Raw genomic sequence first — 25,385 nt, 5'->3', positions numbered from 1 at the left:
AAGTACGAGACGTCACCGGGGCGGCTCGGCACTTGGGAACACATCGGACCAATCGGAGGACACCTGACCCTACGACAGGGTATAAATACATGGCGAATTCATTGCTCTGCACTTCACCCTGAAGACGATGGCAGAGTTAGCCGTCGAAACGTCGGTGCACACCACGCTGACCCGGTGGGAAACCCGAGAGAACTTCCTGAATACAATACGCCGGGAAAAACTGAGATCCTTCATATAACTTCACTAAATCTGTATGATTTCTGAGGTACTATGCAGAACAAGGAACTGCCCCTTCCTACTCTGCTCATGCAGTGCTTGACTCAAGGAGAAGTGCACTTTTACTTCACTTATCAAACCAAATATCAGGCTCATTACTGAGGTGGTTAACCACTTATACGAAATCTGTCCAGAAAGGATTCAGCCATGCAATATTTGGGAAAAATAGCAGACCTATGACAACCAAGCTTTAGTCCCATTGAAGTACTCCCCTCAGGACCTCATACACTTATACCAGCATCTCTTCCAGTTTTGAAAACTATTGGAAAAGTCCTTTTCCAGAAGTCATCAGCTGCCTCATCACATATGCTTTTATCTCATCAATGTCAAGAATTTTGTACTACGGAAGCCGAGGACTTGCTCCATGCCACAAATGATGACCCAGGTTTTCTAAAAAATAGGTCATAACTGGAGATGAGTCTGGGTTTACGGCTAAAACCCTGAAACAAAAGCACAGTCTTCCCAATAATGTTGACTAGATAAAGGGGCATACAACAAAGCGACTGATGATCATTTCCAGAAAGGACTTGGCCCATGGTTTGAAAAGTGGAAGAAATTCTGGGATGTGCGCGAGGTTCCAAGGGGAGTACTTCGAAGGGGACTAAGACCTCTTTGTTCTAGGTAGATTATTTATTTCAAAATATCGCATGGCTGGTTAGTTTTCAGATTGACCTTGTATTTTGGTGGTTCGCCTATTTGAACCATACACCCAACTACTTTTATTTTACATGTATTGAGAGTTCAATTACACATTAGAGAACTTATTTGCATAATTAATGAATGATATTATTTATCACCTTTAAAATTTCTTTTCTCTTATTTTCATTAATGAATTAACTTTATTCATAAGGGGCGACCTTCAATATATAATAAGTACATAACAGCTTTCAGATGGAGGAATTGTAAAAATTGAACGGTCAAGCATCTATAAATTTCATAATGTTCACAAGTAATATATAAATTTATTTCAATAAAAGAATAAAAATTGAAAACAATGCAGGAGTATCATCCTTACAAAGGAATCATAAATTGGCTCATTCAATAGCAGGTAAAACAATAAGTAACATGAGTAAAACTTTACAAAAAGCACCACCTAAATATTATTTTATCATTCATAATGGCCAAGTCCTTGAAATCTGTAGTGATTCACTCCCTGACTCACAAATTAGCCCAAAACGACTCGGAAGGTTTTAAATGTGTTTGTTCAGGCAAGGCTTGATAAATCACTAGAAAAACTCTTGAAGTACACAATGTACAGCAGCACGTACTCCCAATTTCAAATTATTGTACCAACACAGTCTTCAATTAGGGATTTTCAAACAGCCAGATCTGGTTTTAAAATGATGCCGAAATCTTTTCTGCTACATTTCTAGCTAAGGTCAGGACCTCACAATCAAAATTGTCAAAACACCTGAAAAAGAAATTTAAAAATCAGCATATGCATGACCTTCATTATGCACATTTTAAATCTACATTAAGGCATGAAAATTCCCAGTCTTAAATGGAACATCTTAAACGTTGAAATTAAGCATCTTAAATGGATTTCTCCATAATCGACCTGCAAGAGTAACTTTGTACCCTAGGATGTCGCCGATACATTGAAATTAGTCATACCTAATAAAAAATTTAGTGGAAAGGTACGTTTTTTTTTTACTTCAGTGATAATGGAGTTCTACAAAGTTAAGCCTGAAAACATAAAATATGGATTTGTCCATTTTGTGAATACATGCATGGTAAACCACCACTTACCCCTCAGCACTCGTCTGTAATAAACACTAACTAAAGAGCTCAAACGAAAATTATAAGAATGCATTCACAAGTGGACTGCACAGGTATTTCACCTATATACTAGTGAGACCTGGCAAACGTGATTTTATGAGAATTTTAAAAAAATGTCTGGCAAATCAAATGTAAAAGAGAGCTATTCCTTTAAGTGCATTCATATTTTTTTATTTGTATAATTAGTAAAAAAAATTGTTACACTGCTAGTTTACAGAGGAAATAAGTTGGACAGAGAAGACAAATATTGAGGTTTTAAATGGGGTGGGTGAGAAGAGGAAGTTACAAGTAGATGGAGGAAATACTGAAAAATTTTGGGATGTTGAAGGCCTCAATTGAAGAGAGAATAGAAGGTGAAAGAAGAGAGTAGGCTTTTTAGACAGCATGAAGGCAGACGGAAGTTACGAAGACATAAATAAATAAATAATGTATGGCCAGGAAGGAGGAAGTTCTTATGATATTTAGAAGCAAATAGTTAACTGGAACAGTCCAAAACCTACATTTAAACAGGTAGTTCAATTGATTTCACTCCAGCAAGTATAGCATTAGTGGCTGTGGTTGCAAGTAGAAACATGTTCAGTTTGCCTACACCTGCTTCTGATAATGTATACTTCTTTCCGCAGGGGTGTTTCTTCATGCTGGGGAACAGGATAAAGTAACTTCTGACTAGGTTTGAACTAGATAGAGGATGAGGAACATTTCACACTGATTTTTGCAAAATAATCAAATTGGGTTTGTGGAGCGCACTGCACAGAAACAGGCTTCATGCGACATTTTTCTTTCACCAACTGGTGGGGGAGACCAATGAAATTTTCACTTTTCTAATAGAGCTCTTAATGTTACTTATTATATCCTCTTAAAATGGCAGCAGCAGGGTCAATATTTACTTCTGTTAGAGCAAATACCTAGAGCTCTGTATCAACTTTCCTATGAAATTAATAGCCTCCCCTCTTTAACCTTTTCAAATCATCTTCTAGCTGCACTGTAAGGATGAAGAGACTCAATAAACCACCCCTAGCAGTGAATAGCCCTTGGATGGGTTCAGAGGAAAGCAAAATTTCAATGCAGCACACTGCTCACCATATAAAACCTCCATCAGTGTCTTTGGTGAACTGAGAATTTTTCAACTTGCAATGGTTGCTGCAGGCATTATTCTACAGCCAAATCTATGAAACTTATGACATATAAATTACACATTAACCCAATTATACATATAATAAAATAAAATTTTTGTTGATTATGCAAATAAAATAATTATGATTAATCTGAATGGAGGAGACCATTTATTTTCATTACTGCCAACAGCCAAGAATTATCTATTTCTTAACTATTTTTAACCATTTTATTTAATCCATTATTGAAATAGAAAGAAAGACTCGTACTTTTCCACAGATTTTATTATACGGTACAACGCGTTTCACCGACTTGCGGCATCATCAGGTACAAATTTGCAAAACAGACAGAGCAAGCATATATACCCTCAGGACAGAGTGGGGGCGGGGAGGGTTGGAAGGATTTGAGGGGGGTGGGGGCTCGCAGGTGCGTTGATGGATTGTTTTGACCATTTCCAGGCTAATTTCTCGGAGAGGAGTGGGGAGGGGTATGGGAATAATTGCTCATTACAAAGTGTCGTGTTGGGGTTCACCAAGTGCCTTCTAATCTCTAATTGCTCGAGAGCGTCCATTTTTAATCCTTTTGGGAGTGTGTGTAATATCTCTGGGACAAAGTCACTGCTGTGGTTGAATTCTAGTAAATGCTTGGCGAAGAGAGAGTTGTTATTCTGATTTTTGTGACACCTAGTGTGTTCCTTGACTCGTAACTTGATATTCCTGCCGGTCTGACCGACATAAACGCTGTTGCAATCCTCACATTTCAGTTTATAAATGCCTGATTTGAGAAGGCTATCCTGGGTGTCTCCGACGCCTGAAGAAGACTATTGGCAAGGAAGACCTCATCATCCAGAAAGCTGACAAGGAATCTAGTGTCGTAGTGTTGGATAAACGAGTGTATGTGGAAAAGTGCCTTGAGTTCATCAACAACAATCCTATTACTCCGTTATCCAAAGACCCAACCGCGAGTTTCCAAAGTGAAGTGAAACGTGCTGTGTTCAAGTGTAAGTTTTTAAATGCTAGGGAAAAATTTAGTTTAATCCAAATGAACCCCTCCGCCCCCAGGTTGTACGGATTCCCCAAATTACACAAAAAAGCCATACCTATTCGGCCTGTCATCTCAGCTGTGTCCGCCCCTTCACACCTTCTGGCACGAAAATTAGACGTTTTGCTCCGAGATCTCACAGGTTTTAAACCTAAATATGGAGTTAAAAACTCTATAGAACTAGCCCGAAAATTGAAAGATATTGATGTCCCGGAAAAAGCGAGGCTAGTCTCCTTCGACATTAGCAATTTATTTACTTGCGTACCAATATCGGAAACTTTGCTTAGGGTGGAAGAACTACTCAAGGATTCCACCATTGCCCAAAATATCTCAGACGAATTGGTCCCCCTCATCAAAATGACAGTTAGCCAGAATTATTTTAGTTTCAACCACACCCTTTACAGCCAAACAGATGGGTTAGCTATGGGTTCCCCACTGTCCCCCTTCCTAGCCGAAGTCTTCCTCAATTCTGTAGAAGAACATCTTTTTAATGCTGACAATCAGCATAACAAAAACCTGGGCTATTGGTTTCGTTACGTGGACGATATACTATGCCTATGGACCGGAACCAACCGACAGTTAGACTCCTTCCTTAATTTCCTAAACACTCTTCATCGGAATATCTCCTTCTCCATGGAAAAAGACGTCAACAGCACCATCAACTTCCTCGACTTGACAATCACAATTAGGGATAATAGACACGAATTTGCAATTTATAGGAAACCCACATATACAGACCATATAATTTCTAATGATTCCGCACATCAATTTTCACACAAACACGCAGCCCTCCACTCCATGATCCACCGCCTCCTACACATCCCCCTTTCCCCCAAAAACTTCAAAATTGAACTCGTGAATATCACTAATATAGCTACCAACAATGGTTTCAACCCCAAACTAGTTGACAAATTACTACGGAAAAAACAAAAAGCAATGGCCATAAAAAGCATTTTCGTATCTCAGCCCGCAGTATCTAAAGATTTTAAGTGGTGCTCGATCCCGTTTCTGGGAGATCTTTCATATAGGATTTCCAACTGCCTACCCACCTCACTCAAAGCAGCCTTCTACCCACCCATAACCCTCTCCAAACTTCTAGCCAATGGAAAAGACACCCAGGATAGCCTTCTCAAATCGGGCATTTATAAACTGAAATGCGAGGATTGCAACAGCGTTTATGTCGGTCAGACCGGCAGGAATATCAAGTTACGAGTCAAGGAACACGCTAGGTGTCACAAAAATCAGAATAACAACTCTCTCTTCGCCAAGCATTTACTAGAATTCAACCACAGCAGTGACTTTGTCCCAGAGATATTACACACACTCCCAAAAGGATTAAAAATGGACGCTCTCGAGCAATTAGAGATTAGAAGGCACTTGGTGAACCCCAACAGGACACTTTGTAATGAGCAATTATTCCCATACCCCTCCCCATTCCTCTCCGAGAAATTAGCCTGGAAATGGTCAAAACAATCCATCAACGCACCTGCGAGCCCCCACCCCCCTCAAATCCTTCCAACCCTCCCCGCCCCCACTCTGTCCTGAGGGTATATATGCTTGCTCTGTCTGTTTTGCAAATTTGTACCTGATGATGCCGCAAGTCGGTGAAACGCGTCGTGCCGTATAATAAAATCTGTGGAAAAGTACGAGTCTTTCTTTCTATTTCAACAATGGATATCAATTACTTCCACGAAGTGAAGCCTGAAACAATAGAATACATTTTATTTAAAGTTGCGACATTACAAATCCAACGCTTCAATATGTATAAGTAGTCTTTGAAGTAGGCTAATTAAATTTAAAAATTTGATTAAAAAATAAAACTTAATGAATTCCTTTAAGGACCAGATATGGAGCATAAAGTCAATTTTTAGGGATATTGTATGCATGTGCAGTAAGGTAAGTCATTGGTGTCATCCAATATTATTGTATAAAGGGCAAGACAGAGTGATACTTTGCCCTGAAAGTGTTTCACTGAATATTTTATACTCTGCAGTGTATATTAAGATGTTACACAAGGTTTTAGTGTGTAAAAACAACCTAAGGATCATTATTAGTACTGAAATTAATATATTCCTTTCAAATTGAGATTCTGATTTCAAGAACTAGAGCTGGAAGCTGAAGAACCAAACCGATCATTCACTAGTTTTGAGTAAAAGCCAATATTAAGACAAAGCTATAACTTATGAATTTTAGATTCTCTAATAATTTTCCAAATTTCATTTATTTCTTTTGCTGCTAAAGTATTTATTTCACCAATGTTTAAAACATGGTGATACCTTTTCTCTATCATTACTTATATACACTCCTACCTTCTGGATTATCCTTGTTTTCCTAAAATTAATCTTTTATTCAAATAAAACCTTTCCAGCTGAATTCTAACCAGTCTAGGTACTGTAGTTAAGCCCAAACCTTTGCACAGCTATAACCTCTAATTGCAGGTTTAATGCATTGGAGTGGAAAATATGTAATAGTTACAAGTAAGATGATTTGGTCATAAATAAGGCAATAAATTACATATTTTATGTAATATTATTCACACCCAGATTGGTGAGAACAATACTAATGAACCCTTCATTGGAAGGAATTATCCTTATTAGCTTAATACTTGAGAATTTATACAATCCACGATTATGTACTATATTAGATCAATGAAGCCACTCCCATTAGTTACAGTAAATAATTAGGTTACAAAAAAATAACTAGTTCTAAAAAATGCTTGAATTTTTATAAATATGTATATTAAGGTACAAAAACAAGTTTCATTTCATCAAAAACCAGAAATGCTGAATTATTGATAAATATTTATACTAAAGTAGAAGGAGCCTTGAATTGACAATGAAACCTTAATTATTGCAGATTAGCTATGTTAAAATTTACTGAAATAACACTACACTATTTTTGGCAACAATTATAATTAAACCAAATGCTGACACTTTTATCATTAGAGAAATCTTTGGAAATACTGCTCCCAGAGTGAGCTATTTCATAATGGCAACATTAGTGAGCACGAAAAATGCAATCATGAGCCCTTTATGTTTCACCACAACTACATGTCTATCAATGCACCAGCAATCACTTACCAAATATATAAGCACATAGGAGCTTTAAATTAACTGAAACATGAAGATCAGGGGGTATGATGGACTTGGTGTCTCCTTGTAATGGCAGAAGCAATGCAGCTATGCAGACACCAGCTGCACCTAGCATTATTAATTTATTTGGTTCATTAGCCTTGTTGACCCTCCCTGCAATAAAAGTGAGATTACATTCAATTTCAAGCATGGAAAGGGACTCATGCAGAGACATACAAAAGCAATAGCATCCTGTATTGATAACTTGCATCACTGGATTTGCTAATATCCTGACCTTAAATAGATCTCTGAATCAGGTAGGTCTGTATTTTACACAATTAATAAAAATTACAGTCAAACCATTTAACATCCCACAAATTCTGCTAATGATAAGCTGCATAAAATGTTCCCAAATTTTAAAGTTATACTACATATGCAAAGTTCTATTCACACTTTCAGTGAAAAAGAATAGGGCTTCAAGGGAAGTTCCCATGGTTTTTAAATTAATTTTTTTGGTCACATGCAAGCAAAGTTCTCATGAAAACTGGAGCAGTGCTACTTATACCCTCTCTAGATATCATATTTCATCTCTTGCTTGGGTTGAGTATATCATAATGACTCGAAATCATAATTATGTTAAATCTTCATAACAGCTTAAAATCACCAAAGTTGTTGTTTCTACTAAATACATTTTCACTTTTCAAAGATGATGACAGATACCACTGCAGCCACATCCACCTCAAACCTTATCACAGCTTGCCGGAGAGATGCACAACAACTGCGAAAATGAAGCTGGTACAAAAATGTTATTAATTTGCAGAGAAATATTTAACCATAACAATGATATATAGTTCAGAATTTGAGGTTCAAAGTCAGGGGTGATTGATATTGTTGGCTTTTAAAAGGAAGTTTGTGAGCATAGTGAGTATCTATGCCTACCTTGAGCTAAGAATCTAGGGAGATCTAGTGGATGTGAGTTGGACCTTAGCAAGCTGTACGCACAACATGAGAGGGAGGACTGGCTCATCTAAAGCAAATGTTTTCATTTGAAATAGGGAATTTTTTAATCCTCATTGATTAGATTCTGCATCATTAATAGATACAAGAGATGCTTTAGTCCAAGTTCTTGAAGAACAGGCATTTTTGGTACTGGCGATGGAAGGATAACACAGAAAGCAGTCATACATTGCCATAATGAGCAGTTACAGTGAATTTAAAGATGTGCATAAGCAGAAGAAGGAAATGAGCAATATTGGCCAACTACACATCCAAACATCAAAATTATTACCCATTCCGAAAATGCTGGTGAGCAGTCATAAAATATATGACCAGAGAAAATGATTAAGCATGGAAAGACATTAATAGGACACTCACACAGGAGTTTGTGTAATGTTGTCGTGATCATGTTGCCTTCATCAAATGGAGGGAAGGGATGTTGCTGAGGTGGAGTGGGAAAGCAATAGAGGAAGAGTGGAGGAAAGGTTTGAACAGAGATTGGGCTGAGAATGAGTGGGGAGACTGGATATGACAGCATGAACATAGATAGTGAGAACATTTCAGGGTGGGGGGAGGGTTAGTGATCAGAGGGACAAGTAAGGGGAAGAGTTGTGATTGGTAGGTGTGGAGTAGGAAAAGTGGGTATCAATAGATCACATTAACACCTAGAGCAAGGAAGGATATCTTTAGCCATATATGAACCAGTTCTTGCGTTCTAATCTGTATATTGCCTCCATATCTAGGGAGGATTTCAAGTATTTTAATAAGAAGCCAATTATCGAAAGATTGATTGTGGAGAGCAGTATACTTTGATATAGGATAGTTGGTGAAGGCGGTGGATTTGGCAAAATGACATTGGTTCTTTTGTGTGGAGAGGGTGGTGGTGTATTTATCAATGTAAAATGAGGGACAGAAGTTGCATATCAATTAGTAAATAATGTTTGTAGATTGCAAGTGACTCAGGGAGGACTGTCGGGCATAAGAGCCGAGTCTGTAGGGTGATGGAGATGGCAGAACTTGAAATGTAGGTGGTTACATAGAGAAAAGTGCAGTGAAAGAAGAGTATATGCTGATGGGAAGGTTCTGGTCAATCTCAGCATGTCACCCAAGTTTGGGAGTCATTTAAAGGTGACCAAGGGACTATGCAAAGGGGGATGACGCAGACCCTTGGTTATTAACATGGGGCTAAAATTCTTTAATAATATTATGGATTTTGTGTTCACTGGGACTGTAGATGGTGGTCAGGTTTAGGAGCTGTTGTGGATGGTTTTGGGAGTGTAGTGGGAGATGGGTGTCAAGAATTGTCATATTCAGAAGTTTTTCTGGGCATCCACACTTTTTTTCTATGCAGAATTGCTGTGAATGTTATTATTCTTTGGGATAATACATTTTGATTACAAAAAATTGATGAAATATTAACAAAATTCAGAATTAGGTGTAAATTCAGACAATTAATTCCTAGTGAACCTGAAAATATGGAATTCAGATACTTTCATTTGTGGATACTAGAAACTCCTATCCAGGATACCTTACAGTTTACAAAGAGAAAAAGCTGTAAGGTTAATATAAAATGAGCAACAGTCCTCAAGATGTGGTAAAAAGATTAGGCCAATTAGCGGTACTTGTCATTATATAATTACAGACGACTGGATATATTTATGTACATTTAAATATTTTTTTAAAATTTAGTTAGAAAAATTATGGAAATAAAAGTTATATTTAGGCTATTTATCCATCAATAGTCGTAATTTTAATTCTATATTTCAAAAAATGTTAATAGCATCATCACATATGCAAGAATTTTGCAAGGTTAAAGAAGTGTGAAATAATGAAATGAAAAACTAGACTTAAATTATTTTTAATTTCACTGCAGACCAAACTGATTGGTACTTTTCTCTCACTTAGGGACCAGAGACTGTTTAAATGACTATGGAAAAATTGTTTTAAGTTTTTCTAATATTATTATGAGCACCATGGAGTAAAAAGAAAATTCTCTCCCTTTCATCCTAAATAAGGAAACCTTGTTGCACACAATTAAATTTTTACAGAAGTCCCAATTAGGCCAAGCAATCCTGTCAGTCAATGGAGCTTATTTAAAGTGAGTTTCACATGTGGCAGAGGTAAGAACATGCCTTGAGGGCGATTATCTCCTGAATGACTCTGCTTATGTTGTCCTTGACGACTACGATCTGCAGATGAACTGCTGACATTTCCACTCCCTGGCAAGGACTTAAACTCTTCATTTTCAGCTTGAGGATGCTTTGATGATTCTGGGCTCCCACCAGGGAAAAATGTTGCCAGGACATCTCTTTTTCCCAAAATCTGTGAAAAAAAATAAATTCTCCCTGACACTCAGAAATGATAGCATAGAAAGCAAAACTGATGAGGCAGTAGCTAGCTCCATTGTGGCCAATTTATATTATGCCTTACAGACACACAAAGAAGTGAATACCTAGCCATAAATAAATAGATTTACAGCCAAACTCCAACTCCCTATGATATAAAATATGTTAATACAATACTTCCAGTTAGTTTGCATGAACCAAACCTTGACAGAGCTGATGCTGGTAAGAATGTGTAACATTCGGATATGGGTCTCACAGTATGTGATGCCAACTCTTATCACAATGTTTTAAGAAGGATTTTCAACAGTTGACCCAAGGTCTCCCAAAATAATTGCATATTATTAAAGAGTTGAAGGTAGGTGCTCCTAATAATCATTCCAACACAATATCTAAGTTGTCATTATTCCTCGTTTTCTGAGTAAATATCGCCAATGTAAAAAATGCACAACGTATTTCATAATTTGTCTGCTTGCAGTTAAATAAATACATTCCTTCCCCTGCCAATTGTATAATTATTGTCATAATATTGACAGCAGTCCTCAAACTGAAACCGTTGACATTTATGCAGGATACCTTAGCTGTCATTCATAGTCATTTTTTTCTATTTTATGTATTATAAAACATTATTTCCAATTTTACTTTGTGATTATTTTTTCAGTAAATTGCATTTAACAATAATGAACAATCTGCCAAAGTTATGGTGTCTTTATGTGTATTGCTTAATAGTACTCTCAAGGTCTTGACAAGTACTCTCATGTCTTCTAACTTCAGCAGACCTGAATATGGTAATCTTTGTCTAATATGAAAATAACTTTATCGACTACTGTAAACTTGGGATAAATGGGGAAGAAATTGAGAACAAACTGGGGATTTTGTCTCCAATTCAATCACAAAGCATCTGATTCGGCCTTGTGCTCACTTTTCTAAATAACTCTACTCAATATTTTTTTTTAATTAGAACAATTTTATAGACGAATAAGAGTATTCTATGCATGAATGAGGGAAGACTAACTTCGCAGATTCCACTAGAAGTTTTATTTGTCACGACTATGGTTTCGTGGTAAGGCAACATCACCTTATCATTTACACATAGTATGAGAGACTTCCACCAAGTAACGTCTCAGGCAGTTTGTTAAAAGGGCATTCAAAGGACTCAATGTGCGTTACAATCGATATAATAATCAAAATGAGACAAAGACAATATGAAAAAGAAACGTTTCATACACAACATACTCAATGGTACCCAGGAAGCCACTCAATTACCCGACAATAGGTCTCTCGGATGTTTCGTGAAAGCAAGTACCTAGGCCCTACCTAAATATCGTGACTAGGTCAAATTGAAGTGAATGGGAATTTTATTTCCTTGTATTGATTAAAATGTACGCCGTAGGTCTGGTCACTCATATCCAATACATAAAATTTTGTTAACCTGTTTCGATCCTTGATCAAGCATCTGAATACGAAAAGTATCCACCCGATTCAGGTAGGCGGGATTCACTGCCACAAGCCGAATGACTATATCTATGCAACAGCCACGTTTGATACATCCTTCTGGGTCGATTACGTTATATTTTCGAGGGTCAGTGCATAAAACTGGAAGAAAGATAAACACATTCAAAACTTAAATTAATTGCAACATGCTAAGCCAAGAGAACCTCAATTTCAAGTAAAATGCATAAAATTTGCACATCAAACACCAAGTACATGAATAATACATGTTTTCTACGAAGATTATCGCAAAGAAAAATGTTATTTACATACCCTTGAATCGCAATGGAAATTCATATGGATTGTAAATGGTTAATACTTGTTTGTGAGAACTGTAGTCTTCTAAGTAAAAATTAATTGAAGATGGGAACACGAAGACAGGTATATTCCCATCCAACGCAGAATCTGGTTTCATAACAGCAGCTAATAATCGCAGTACATGGGGCTGATAAACTAAGGTTCCTCACTAAGGCGTGAATGCAAGCACCTCCTTGAGGCCATAAAAAGTGCTAGTTTACAAAAAGGAGCCAGGAGATGAAATTCAATATTGAATACTTTCACAATTTCGAATGTTTAAAGGGCAAACAGATCTACCAGCTGTACTGCGCTTCAACTTGTTTTCAATTTATACTCTGCCGGCCAAATTGTAAACTACATTTACGCTATTTATATTGCGCATAACGCGGGAAAAACTGAAAAAAAATAACTTACCAGTGCTGTATCCCGTAGAACTTCAAATGGAAAACTGAAAATACATTTGACGCATCCGTAACAGGTAAGAATGTAGGTTACACTACCAAAAATTATTCTACTTATATTGCCCATCTACTTTATTTAATGACAATAAATAGATTTCAAAATGAGTCCACATAACTCGATGGTTGTGGAATCGACAACGATCGTTAGAAAATTGTTGCCATAAAAAATGCAGAAATTAATTGAAACATTATATAAACAAAATTTACAGTGCTTTTTCAAATCACCATGTACATTGAAAAATATATATAAACGGTATACTACCTTGTTATAACTTACATAGGATAATTTGAAATTAACTTGATCAAAAATGCAAATTTGAACACTTTACCACCACTGTATGAAACAACCAAATACTTAATTGACGTTATTTTCTCTTGGTGGTGATATCAAAATAATTCCATCACCCCGAACAAAGAGCATTGGAACCACCCGTTTCGTCTCAGAAAAAATTTCTTCATAGCTTTCTTCAGCTATGTCAATATCTTTGACTGTTTCTTCGACATTGCCAAGAACCATGTTCAGGTGAAGATCATAAGCCTATGGGTAAATGATTATTTATGATGATGTTATGCGAAAAAACTATATTTTTTAAATTTTTTAGCACTGGGTAGTAGGATGAAACCTAAGATATATAAGAAGGCATAACTTAATAAATTTCACTTACATGCAGTTTCCCGACGAGACGACGACCATTTTTCAGCCTGACTAAAATAAGTTCGTCTATACTCATCCTTAATAAATCAAATGGGTCTTGGATGACCTGCTGAAATTCAATATCCAAAGAATTATGTTTAAGTCATCTCATAGATCTTTGAACATTTCATATGTACATACATCAAACGCAGAAAAACGTGACGTGCCTTATTGAATTCAGAATCCATTAAATGAGATTATCTCCAGAAAAAATCCCTTTCAACTTGGAGATCCTTATACTTAGGATGACGAAGAAGGAAGTCAAGACAACACGAGCAACGGTCACCAATACTAGTCAATCACCAGTTGCGAAATTGTAAATACGAAATTGCGGGATGCCACACTGCATTGTTCGTATTGTCAACGCAATTTAATCACTATCTCATCTTCAATATGATAAAAATAGACTTAAATTATAATTTTAAATAATAGTGCAATATAACAAGATGTAAAGTTTAGGCGCGATGTCAAAGAAAGCCACATTGAATTATAAAAATATGTATAATTCTAATATTAAAAAGAGATGCGATGATACTAACATATTAATAAAACATTTTATTGTCGTTTGTAAGCGACCTTAAGGCAAAGCTTTACCAATCAATATTCTCCTTTCGGTCAAATCAAACGGCAAAAAGATTTCCACGATTTCGACTAACCCGCGAAGAAGGACGGTCGAATCAGTCAAACAAAGCGATTATTCTGAGTAAAAGTCGCCTCGAAATCTATCAGGTGATTGCATGTTTACCACTTTTCAGAAAAGATTTATCTGTCTGTAATAAAAAAATAAAATGATGCAGGAAATAAATTATTTTAATTTAATGTCATATTATTTGTATTTTAATGAGAAATCGTAAATAAATTGATTAAAATCTGAAATAGCAACATTGGGAAGGAAACGAAACATCAGGTAATCAGTGGGGTTGGTTTTGTAAGGTTGTACTAAACTTTTGAGGTAGCGGAAGAAGAAATGTGGCTAGTTTAAGGCTATCACCGATTTGAGCACGCTCGTATCAGTTAGAAATAAGGTCACATCGTTAATTCCAAAACCGGGTTATATCATTTGAACAAATTCGCGCAGGATGCAGGTCTGTTTAGATGGAAACTATTTGTCTTCACTGTTATTAAATTTAAAAGAGTCAAGGTATTCCTATCATTGGCTGATGGATTTTCGTCTAGGACCCCAACGCTGACACCGAGTGGAATGACATCCTCCGGAGTAAAGGAATCCTTCCCAAAAAAGAAAAGGAAATTACTGAGGAAGAAGTTGTACAGATCGTTGAATCGACTGTCAACGAAAAAACCACGGGTACTGCGTCCGTATATTAATTTATATTATTTGGTTGCATGATATTCTGTGATTACTCCTTGTCTTTGATCCAAGGGTGTTGGTCTGTAGTAAGGATTCAGTTAATTTTTTTTTTAAATATAATGATTAATATTTACCCTTGGGGCTCTTGTCAGGTATTGGATATCACATTTCAATCTGCCCTAATTATTACTTTTAATATTTAAAGGCGTCATTGTCTGTCAAACTTTCTTGTAATCCCTTGTATTGAAGTTGAGGATGATCTTCATTTGTACAGGAAATAAACTTCAAGATTTAAATTTGGATGAGTTAGATGAACTGGAGGATGAGGAAGATGAACGAGTATTGCTGGAGTATAGAAATAAGCGTATAGCTGAAATGAAAGCTGCTGTTGCGCGAAATCGGTTTGGCGATGTCCGAGAAATCAGTGCTGCTGATTACGTGGAACAAGTTAATGAGGCTGGAGAAGGAATTTGGGTGGTGCTTCATCTCTTTAAGCAAGGGTGAGTTGCGTTACTTCTGTAAGAATAACATGTGTTGATTATCGAGAAGAAAGACTCCTTGTAACTGACATAACTTATCAAATTAGATGTTTAAGCAGTGATTTTTCATGATGTCACACAAAGACCCATGGCATCTGGTGCTCATTGCTAATTTTTTGGTGGTTTTTTCCCCAGATAGATTATTTTCCTGTGTATATATATTTATTTGCAATCGCTTTGAAAATTAGACCACGCTAATTAATGTATCAATTTCCTCTTCCGGCTATTTGCATGTGATGCTATGATACCGTTTTTAAAGAGTTTTTATCATATAGTCACATGAGGTATGTTCTACCTGGTTGTCAAGTTTGATACTATTACAGTGTTACAAACCATGCAAATATGAATGAAATTTCCTGATGTTAATTATATTTTTAATGAAAATGAACTAGGTAATTTGATGCAATTAAATAAAATGGTGGCATGATGCGTATTTCTGCACTTTTTTTAAATATGCCTAAAGTGGAAAACATTCGAATACAGCAATATTTATCTTTTGCATTATGTTCATGACATTTTTTATATTTTTAGTGAGTTTTTAGAGGGACAAAATTGAATTACAGTTCTCATCAACCTTCTTACGTTATCGTAACTGAATATCTTAAATGTGATTCACTTGCTGATGCTAAGAAAAAATGAGTTTCTCGGTATTCTACCATCTTTTAATTTACATGTAAGCAATTTTAAACCCATCTGAGTGTCAGCCACATCAAAGAGCCTTCTGGACAGGAAAATTACAAATACCGACCTAGATTATTTAAAAGTCACTGTGATATATTCTCATGCGCCAGATCATTTCCCTCTGTTGTCTTCAATTACTATAAGCCATGAGCAAAATTGGAAAATCTTTCATACATGTTAATACTGGATAAGAACCTACAGACTTTGGGGTGCATTATTCACTGACAGAACTGGTCTTATGTTTTTGAGGCAAAAAGTGTTCAGTTTCTGTTGTTTTTACAATATTTTTAAATATTTCTTTGTTGAAAACTTCCCCCTTCCTCAGAGAAGAATGCAGTACTGTAAAATTACAACATATTCTACTCTACTTCTAGCCATTATTCTACTCTTCTCAAAGATAACTCTGCTTAAAAAAAGCAGGGTCCTCTAGAATATAATCATCAGATCCTATGTAAAGTAGGAAAAAATTAGTATGGAAAACAGCATATCAGAGCTGAAAGGACGTACAGTTGTAGTAATATACTTGATGCCAGTAAAAAAGCAAAATCTATCTGAGAAATATTAAAAAATGCCGAGGGAACAAAATATAACAAGGTACTTCTCAAAGCATTGGGAGCTAAATGTAACAGTGAAAAAAGCTATAATTATTTGGCCTGTCAATTCAGTAAGCCCTTCACTAATTCCACAAGTACAGCATAACCCCGCATGTCTTAAGCATATTTAAATACTCTAACATCATTTTTTGTAAACCTCTGCCTGAGTCAAAGCTAAAGAGTATCATTACCAAATTTCACTACAAAGGTGCTGGTCAAGACGAAAATCTTGTGAAAGATCTCCTTTGTTTTCATTTTATTAAAGAACCCTTATTTCATCTCATTGATGAAGAACTCATAAATGTGTATTCCACACCCTCTTAAAAATATCTAAAATTATATCAATTTACAAAAAGTGGCTGTCCTGAAGACTTGAGAAACATCAGCCCTTTCGCCATACAAAATACTTTTTCGAAAAGGTAATGCAAACCCAAATAATTTTTGGTGGGTTTATTCCCTAGATAGAGAACATTTTCCTGTTCGTTATATATGTTCTTTTTTTTCCCCTTTCTATTACTCAACATTGGGGGGGGGGGGATGGTGCAGTGGCTTTCGTACTGGCTTCCCACCCAGAGGCCCCAGGTTCTAATCCTGGTGGTGTTGAATATTTTTCAGTGATATCTCGATCCCAACTTGAGGTGTGTTGTGGAGGGCACTTTGAGTGAGTACGCCGTCCGTCGGATGGGACGTTAAGTTACGGACCCCTTGGTGCCTTTCGTGAAAAGTAGGCTAATGCCGACGCTGAGTTTTTCTCCACCCATCATCCTTTCCTGTCCATCTCTAATGGCACAAATGACCTCAGCTGTCAGTCGCCTCCCCTAAATACTACTACTACTACTCAACATGGGTTTAGGAAGGGAAGTCCACCCTTAATGCAGTGTATGAATCACTAGACATAATAATGCTAAATACTTTGGATAGCAAGCAGGAGGCATTAAGGCCTCCTTGATTTATCAAAAGCATGTAATCATCATTAAATGCATGCAAAAGCATGTGATCATCATCGTGACAGCATCTTGGCATGGTAGGGCAACATTTTTTTCAGATGTCAGACCTGTGGACAGACATATTGTTATACTTCTTGAAGAAGATTATTTTGGCAAGCTCTTAATTTCAAACTTGAGAATGTTTTCATTGAGCAATTAAATGTAACTATCATTTGTGACTTAACCAGTTGTGAGGTCTATGTCTAAACTGATGCGGCCCATTGAACATCTTGTCATCTGGATTAAAAAGGTCTCTGTGCCCATGCTCTTTCACTGGAAGCAACTGGGTATGTGTTGTCCAACATGGCATATTGTGGCCAGAATTGTCCTGTCATAGAAACACCAAAGACTCAACTAACCGAATTCTATGGTCTCGGGCTCAACTTTGTGGAGGTTCATGTTCGTTTAAATGAATATACTTTGTAACTTCCACACAATTTTTATTCGTACTACCGGTTTCAACGCAACGGCGTCATCATCAGGTACAAACATTTTCCGGGCACAGGGTTGGCTCAAGGACTCAACTAACCCTTTACCATCTAGTTTTTAAGGGATATAAACCCTGGCGATGGAAGACTTGAAGGCATAAATGGATGGTCATCATCTTCCTCATTTTCCTGTTGAGGTCTTACAGCTAATTGATGTTCGAATTATTGTAGCTGAAGGTGTAATGCGGTTGGGACACACAATTCCACAACTGATTTTTGGAGTATATTCTGTGATTTCAAAGGGGAGCAACTGTGACTGTCATGGCTGTAAGCGTGAGCACTCTAGAATGCATTCCTAGAATACTGTTGGCCAGTAATTGTGTGAATGTCATTGTTTTGGATTTTGTATTAGGTAAAAGGTTTTTATGCATTGATGCCACCATAAGTGTTCAGAATAAGAAAAAGCCTCCAAACTCTTGTGCGTGTCCTACTTCCATAAAGATAAAGGTAAAAATTTCCTATTGTTTGCTTCCACTGAATTTTAAAATATTATTTTCCTTCCCCTCACTTATACTTTTTGGATGCTCATAACTGAGACCTTTAAATTGAGATTCCTGTCCATGTGTAGGGGTTTCTTATATTTTCATCTTTTATTTGGTTTTCTATTAAATATTCGTATAAAATTTTTGCATGATGGTCTATATAATTTGACATTTTACCATTAAAATAATATCATGTCACACCACTTAGATTTTTGCTATTTTTTTTTGTTAATAATTATGAAATTTTGGTATGCTTATAGTATGTATATGTTTATTAAGGTATTGATGCATAAGAAGTCATCATTTTAATCATATTAATTCACGTAGCTTATAAGAATGGTTACCCAACTGTAGCTCGGTAAGTAGTGTGCTTGCACGTCAGCACAAAGTTGACACGTCTAACTGTCATACCATTAAAAAAACCTACTCATTGCTCCTAGCTTATGAAAAGACACTTTTTTCAGGATTCCCCAGTGTGCACTTGTAAACCAACACCTTACACAGTTGGCGGCCAAGTTTCCAGCAACAAAATTTCTCAGAAGTGTTTCAACAACTTGCATACCGAATTATCCTGACCGTAACCTGCCAACAATTTTCGTATACTTTGAAGGGAAGATGAAGTCGCAGTTGGTGGGTCCTACTGCATTAAGAGGAACATCATTAACTCTTGATGGTAATTAAGATTTATTTTTTGGATAGAATATTGTTAACCTTTAGCATATTAATTAATGCAATTGTGACAAAAGTGCAGTGTAGATTGTATTGAGTATCTGGGCTTGTGATAAACGCTAACTTATTCTAGAAAGGTATTAGGAAGAAGAGGTCACTTTTTCCATTTCCAGAAGGAGAAGAGAAGTTTCTTCTGTTGTTTTCTGTCTTCACCCACTTTCGAGAGTGCTTTTGTTTGATACTTAAACCATTTAATTTATATTCTCCTAGCATCCATTTCTCCTAATTTTATTGTCTCTTGCTGCTATAGTTTATTTCCCAATGGTGTAGAAAGGTATATTCCTCTCATGAGTGCATCATGAGGACCATTAATGGAAGAGACCTGGGTCTGCACAACACAGAAGAAGATAATGAAATTGGGTATTTAAAGAAAAGTATAAAATTCTCTGTAAGTAATTGGTAATGTTGGCCATGTAATATGTATTTGTTATCAAATTATGGAACTGAAATGTATCTATTTTTCTAGTCTTTGTATAAGAAGAAATTATTCTATATTGAGTTATTGAACCCAACACTTCTCTGCTACGAGGGACTTTTTCGTAGGTCATTAGGTTTTAGTAAGGCCTTAGAAAAAGCAAGAGGTGTTGAGGTGGGAGGAGAAAGAATAAAGACAGTTAAATATGCAGTTGACCAAGCAGTGCTGGTAGAATCAGAAGAGGGGCTAGGGTGATGGATAGTAATTTAAGAATGGGGAAAAAATTTGGAAAGAGCATAAAAGTAGGAAAGACAAAAGCATTGAGAGGAAGTTGGATTGAACCAATTACTGACATCTGTAAAAGGAAAAACTGCTGAGGACGTGAAATTGTATCAGTATATGGGAAGCTTAGTAACTTGGAATGGAAGCTATACGGAGGGCATTTGAAAGAGGCTGGCTATATGGGTAAGAAAGCTTATGAAAAGTTGAAAGGACTTAAGACAGCAAGTAGATTTCCAATGAAACTAAGAAATAGTTTTTCTAAATATTTTGTTTGGAATATGGTGTCTGGTATCCTGCAGCAGTGTAACATGGACAGACGAAAAGAAAGTTGAAATATGGCTATGAATAGGAACCCTTAAGGTTAAGTGGACTGATAGACTGAGGAATGATTAAGTGCTGTTGGAGATAGGAAAGGGAAGGAAGAGAAATCAATAAGAACATCTTGGTTGGAGCATAAATTTCGACGTGCAATTTCACTCTCTTCTTGTTGAGAAGAGTCGTAGAAGGGGAAGGATTAGGATGCTTGATGGGATAACAATTGGCAGAAGTTAATGGCAAATGAAAGAAGAGGCTCAGGACGGAGTGGGATGGAGGGCATCAAGTTGAAGCCTGTCAGAAAATTCTACTATTTCCACTGGAGAGAAAGTGATGTATTAGTGGTTTCTTTTAATTTGTATATGTGTACATTGGCCTAGAATTTTCCAAAGCTGGTCATCCTGTTCTACCCCTCCTCCATGGTCACCATGTATATATTTTGCTGACCCCCGCTCTATGATTTAATAGGAATTAAATATTAAGCGATATTCATTACATTGCCAAGTGGCATATTCATATTGAGGCAATTTTTCAGGTGGCAAAATTTTAAGACAACTTTTGGATTTATCAATTAAAAATGCATGTAGCTAAGTAATTGTGTGGACTATGGAATAGAAAAGTTTCCTGATAAAATGAGCTGCTCCACTTTTGGGTTGATTGGAGAATTTAAGTTGTTTGTACATGATTCTTGGGTCATGAAAGTAATGTGGGGAAATTCATGTAGTAGTATTTAGGGGAGGCAGCCGACAGCTGAGGTCATTTGCGCCATAGGGGATGGACAGGAAAGGATGAAGGGTGGAGAAAAACCCGGCGTTGGCATTAGCCTACTCTTAACGAAAGGCGCCAAGGGGTCCGCAGCTTAATCCCATCCCAGTCCCATCCGACTGACGGCATAATCACTCAAACTGCCCTCCACAAAGGGCCTCAAGTAGGGATCGAGATACCTCTGAAAAATATTCAACACTGCTGGGGTTTGAACCCGGGCCTTCTGCGTGGGAAGCCAGTACGGTAGCCACCGCACCATCTCGATCCCTGGGGGAAATTCATATAGACTCTATGTGTTCATGATTTGGGCCTGTGATGGGATATCAGCTGCCTATTCTCTCTTAAGTATTGTTTCACCAATAAAAAAGGCTCTCTTACATACTTACTCTTTAGTCACTTTCACCAAATCTGCAATGAGTCAAACTCCCTTGATATATTTTTCACCAATTATACAACACTCCTTAACTGGGGATATCCAGAGTCCCGCGTAAGAAAATCCTCCACAACTTTAACAGAACCAAACCTTCTCAAGGTATTAACTCTCACACCTTCTCCATCTGCATAACTTACTTCCTAGGAATTCAGTCCCTCTAACATATCTTCATAGAATCTCTCCCCATTCTGACCAATCACAAGCCAAAGGCAAACATACCACCTAAATGTCCCTCTGTCTTTTTTTAAATAATCTGTCAATTATCCGGCATCAAAATCCTTCAACCCTATTTAAATCATCTGTTATCCACAATTCCTTACAAACACCTAGCAATCCACCCAAATGCAAAACATCCTATCTTCACCACACCTTGCCTGCCTTCATAACCGATTCTCTCCCATCCCATTCTAATCCCTCAGACACATCCCAGGATATAATTTGCAGACTGAACTGGAAACAGTGTCCCCCCTTATACATTGGGCAATATACCACACCTCTCAAAATCAGTGTGAACAATCTCTGCACCTTCACATTTTTGTTCCATATCAACCTATCAGTGCTCAAATACACCTCCTTACACAATGAAGAAGTAGACCACCAATATTATTAGGTTGTCAACTGTTTAAGATCATCAAATTGATTGGTTGATATTAGGTGGTCTTCTGTTGAATGGGCACAGATTGAACCACGATGTACTTCTTTGCCTCTCTTAACCAAACACAACCTAATGTCAGGCACTAACATTAACCGTTCTTTAATTCTTCATACTTCCACTCTTCATTCTGTCCAAAATGCCTATCCTACCTGATAAAACCCTTCCTCTCTTGTCTAGCATCCTTTCCTCAATCATTCTTCAATAAGTCGTCATCAATCAATGTGCTTTGCATTATCTTTCCTGCTTCCTTTGGATATCTTTCAACCATCTCCTTACCTCCCCCACCATACTCAGCACTTCTTCCTTTATTTTTCTTTCTGTTCAGTTCCCATTTTGTATCCTTCTCCACTTCCTTATTTCAAAAGCCTCCAGCTATGCCTAATGTCTTGCTTCAATAACCATGTTTCTATACTTGCAAAACTATTCTTCTTATTAAAGTTTTGATGAGCCTTTTCTTAACATTGTTATGATATATCCTGGTCATCAATTCCCTCCTTGTGAAAACTTCTTTGCCTAATTCAATTCTTCTTTTAAAATCCATAATGCTTTGACCAATTGCATCTGCAACATGTCTGAGATAGGTTTGTTCTACCTGCTCTGGTTTACGAACTCCTTTGTTATTGTTTAACCTAACTTTCCTCTTTCTGAAAAATTTCACAAATTTTGTTTTGTTTACATGGATTCTGATCCATAAGCCATCAAAATGAATTTCTCATGTGCCCATCAATGCATGTAGCCATTTGGTGGACCGGCATACTAAAAAGCTTGATCATTAGCAAACCTATATTATTTTATGAATTGACCCCTCCATCCTCTAATTGATGATCCTAAGTTCATCTTGAGGTGAATGCAAAATTAATTTTATCGTTGTATAGTCCTCACTTATGGGAACTTAATCTAATCTCACAAAATGTAATAGCAAAGTTCCTCCTTCATACGTGCTACTAATTAACCTCTAAAATTCTTCCGCATTTTCCCAGACCCTAGGTAGTTCCACAGGTATGCTATCTATCCTTAACACCTTATTTGATTTCAATTTCCTAATCTATCCCCAATTTTCCGCAATATTTCCCAATCAAGTATATCTGGGCCTAGCTATCCACATCTATGTCATATTTGCTTTTTAAGTCAAAACTTGTTGGCCTAATAACTTTACCGTACCAATCAAATGGAAAAAATACATGCATATAATCTATGCATGTATTATCTCCATCTCTCTTTAATATTTTCGCTTACTGATCTCTGATAGTGCAATCTTCCCATACAGCACATCAATTCGCCCTTCCTTTGTAAACTTTCCATATTCTTGCTGTGCCTTCCACCGTGCTTCTCACCTTGTGATTTCCCACCTCAATATATTTGTTTCATTTTACTTTCTTTCACCTTATTGTTTGTGTACATTCTTCCATTTTCTTCTCTTTTACAAGTGTATAGCATATATATCTTCCTAAACATCTCATCTATCACTCTAATGGCCACGCAATGGGTCAGATGCCTTTTGTACAGGTTTTGATGCATAGTTTACCAATAAGTTTATATGGTATATAGGAATTGCAATTTCTTTAATTAATAAAAATGTTTTAATTAAATTGCAACAACAGGATAATGATTTGATTTCTGTGCTTTTTATATAGGTTAAGTGAATTCTTCATATTGCTTTTAATATTCATCGCAAGTTGATTTTAGAGATTCTAATTAGTGACTGTATACCCTTGAGTAAATAATCCATATTGTGGATATATTAAGATGATTTGCCAAGTAACTAAATGTAAAACGAAGTTTTGGTGACATCCGATGGATTCTATTCTATAAATGTAAATTTGAAGTCATGGGAGACAATTAATTGATGAGGTCATTTCACCCAACATTGAGTTTCCTTGGTAGAAATGGGTATTTTGTGCCCCATATTGTAAGTTATGCCTGGAATAATTAATGAATGGGAAATGAAAGGGTGTCAGCTGCCGAGCCAAGCATTCCGCGAGTGATCAAGAGTTTAAAATGGTTAAAGTTGGGAAGCAAATTGACAAATTCTCATAATTGCTACTCAATAAGGCTCACTTTTCACGCTGAGAATTGTTTCAGAAAAATAAATAAGAAATATGCAGATACCCTACGAGCGTGTCCCTCTGTAACAATGATTTGTGGTGGGGGTGTTTACACCTTCCCCTCCGTTGTACCCAACACTTCGGCTGACAATCATTGTGATCGGGGGAAGTGGAACTTAAACAAAAAGAAACAATTCAATCAAGGCTTATGGTATTCCTTTAGTACATATCCAACTGCCGAAAAGTGGCTTTTACTTTGGAGTCATTCATTCACGTGTTTGCCCCATTGAGTATAGTCTTTGGTGTTCATCGGTTGCTAGAACAAAATCAATTAGTGGTTAGCTCGATTGGCGAAATGAAATTATATTTTACCCCGGAAATAGTTTAAGTAGTCGGGGGTTACGACTGGTTTGCATTGACTTTGTTATCTTACACTGGGCATAATGCGCTGACTGATGAAAAAGAATTTTTTTCCTTCCCCTCTAGAATTGGAGTGGCTGCTCGGGCAAATCGGAGCCGTGGAAAGCAGCATTACAGAAGACCCTCGGCCGAAAATCAAAGATGTCATGTTTTCATCATTGAAAAGGGATGAAGACGACGAGTGAAGAATGAATATTCTTACGGGCAGGCACAATAATGATTGAATACATTCAGGGTGCTAGCGGAATGATCATCTCAAAAACCGCAAACGTTTTGAGTGCTTTACTGTTGAATGAATTTCGACAATTTTGTTGTATTTATTAACTTATTTTATAGTAATTCGTTTTAAGAACTAATCAAACTCGCTTCCCAGCTACGTAGTCTTCGTGCTAATTTCAATTGTTAATCGAAGACTGCAACCGGTGATTTTATAAAGTGTTGTATTTAAGAGTTTTTGTATAAAAGCTTTGAAAATATTCACTGTGTTTTATAACTTTGATGAAATAATAAAATACTAAATTATCTTTCAATGTATTTTGTTATTTTTCACCTTAAACAGCAAATATTGGTGTAATTATGCGGTTGTATATTTGACTCCTAGGCCAATATGGTGGATGACAAGGACATAGCATTGAACGAAAACTCAAGAAGGCAGTCACTGAAAAATGGATTAACCTGTAGCTTGTG

General features: G+C 36.7%; 2 protein-coding genes across 2 annotated transcripts; one reads left to right on the top strand and one right to left on the bottom strand.

Annotated features, from left to right (window-relative positions):
* Positions 1 to 1,218: 1,218 nt before the first annotated feature.
* LOC139696411 (motile sperm domain-containing protein 1-like) lies at positions 1,219 to 13,645 on the bottom strand. The gene is made up of 6 exons (XM_071595164.1): positions 13,533 to 13,645; positions 12,383 to 13,405; positions 12,051 to 12,214; positions 10,405 to 10,598; positions 7,290 to 7,450; positions 1,219 to 1,687 (listed from the first exon to the last, which is right to left on the bottom strand). Exons 2-6 carry the CDS (start codon positions 12,522 to 12,524, stop codon positions 1,656 to 1,658), a joined length of 693 nt encoding a protein of 230 aa, XP_071451265.1. The 5' UTR covers positions 12,525 to 13,405; positions 13,533 to 13,645; the 3' UTR covers positions 1,219 to 1,655.
* An 803-nt stretch (positions 13,646 to 14,448) lies between these two features.
* On the top strand, positions 14,449 to 25,185 carry viaf (viral IAP-associated factor). Its single transcript, XM_071595173.1, has 5 exons — positions 14,449 to 14,646; positions 14,738 to 14,867; positions 15,145 to 15,370; positions 19,104 to 19,312; positions 24,765 to 25,185. Exons 1-5 carry the CDS (start codon positions 14,641 to 14,643, stop codon positions 24,881 to 24,883), a joined length of 690 nt encoding a protein of 229 aa, XP_071451274.1. The 5' UTR covers positions 14,449 to 14,640; the 3' UTR covers positions 24,884 to 25,185.
* The last annotated feature ends 200 nt before the right edge of the window (positions 25,186 to 25,385 follow it).

The sequence above is a fragment of the Hetaerina americana genome, unplaced genomic scaffold (assembly GCF_022747635.1).
Source record: "Hetaerina americana unplaced genomic scaffold, ioHetAmer1.1.p SCAF_7, whole genome shotgun sequence".
Lineage (NCBI taxonomy): Eukaryota > Metazoa > Arthropoda > Insecta > Odonata > Calopterygidae > Hetaerina > Hetaerina americana.
This window is presented reverse-complemented; position numbering and strand designations above follow the sequence as displayed.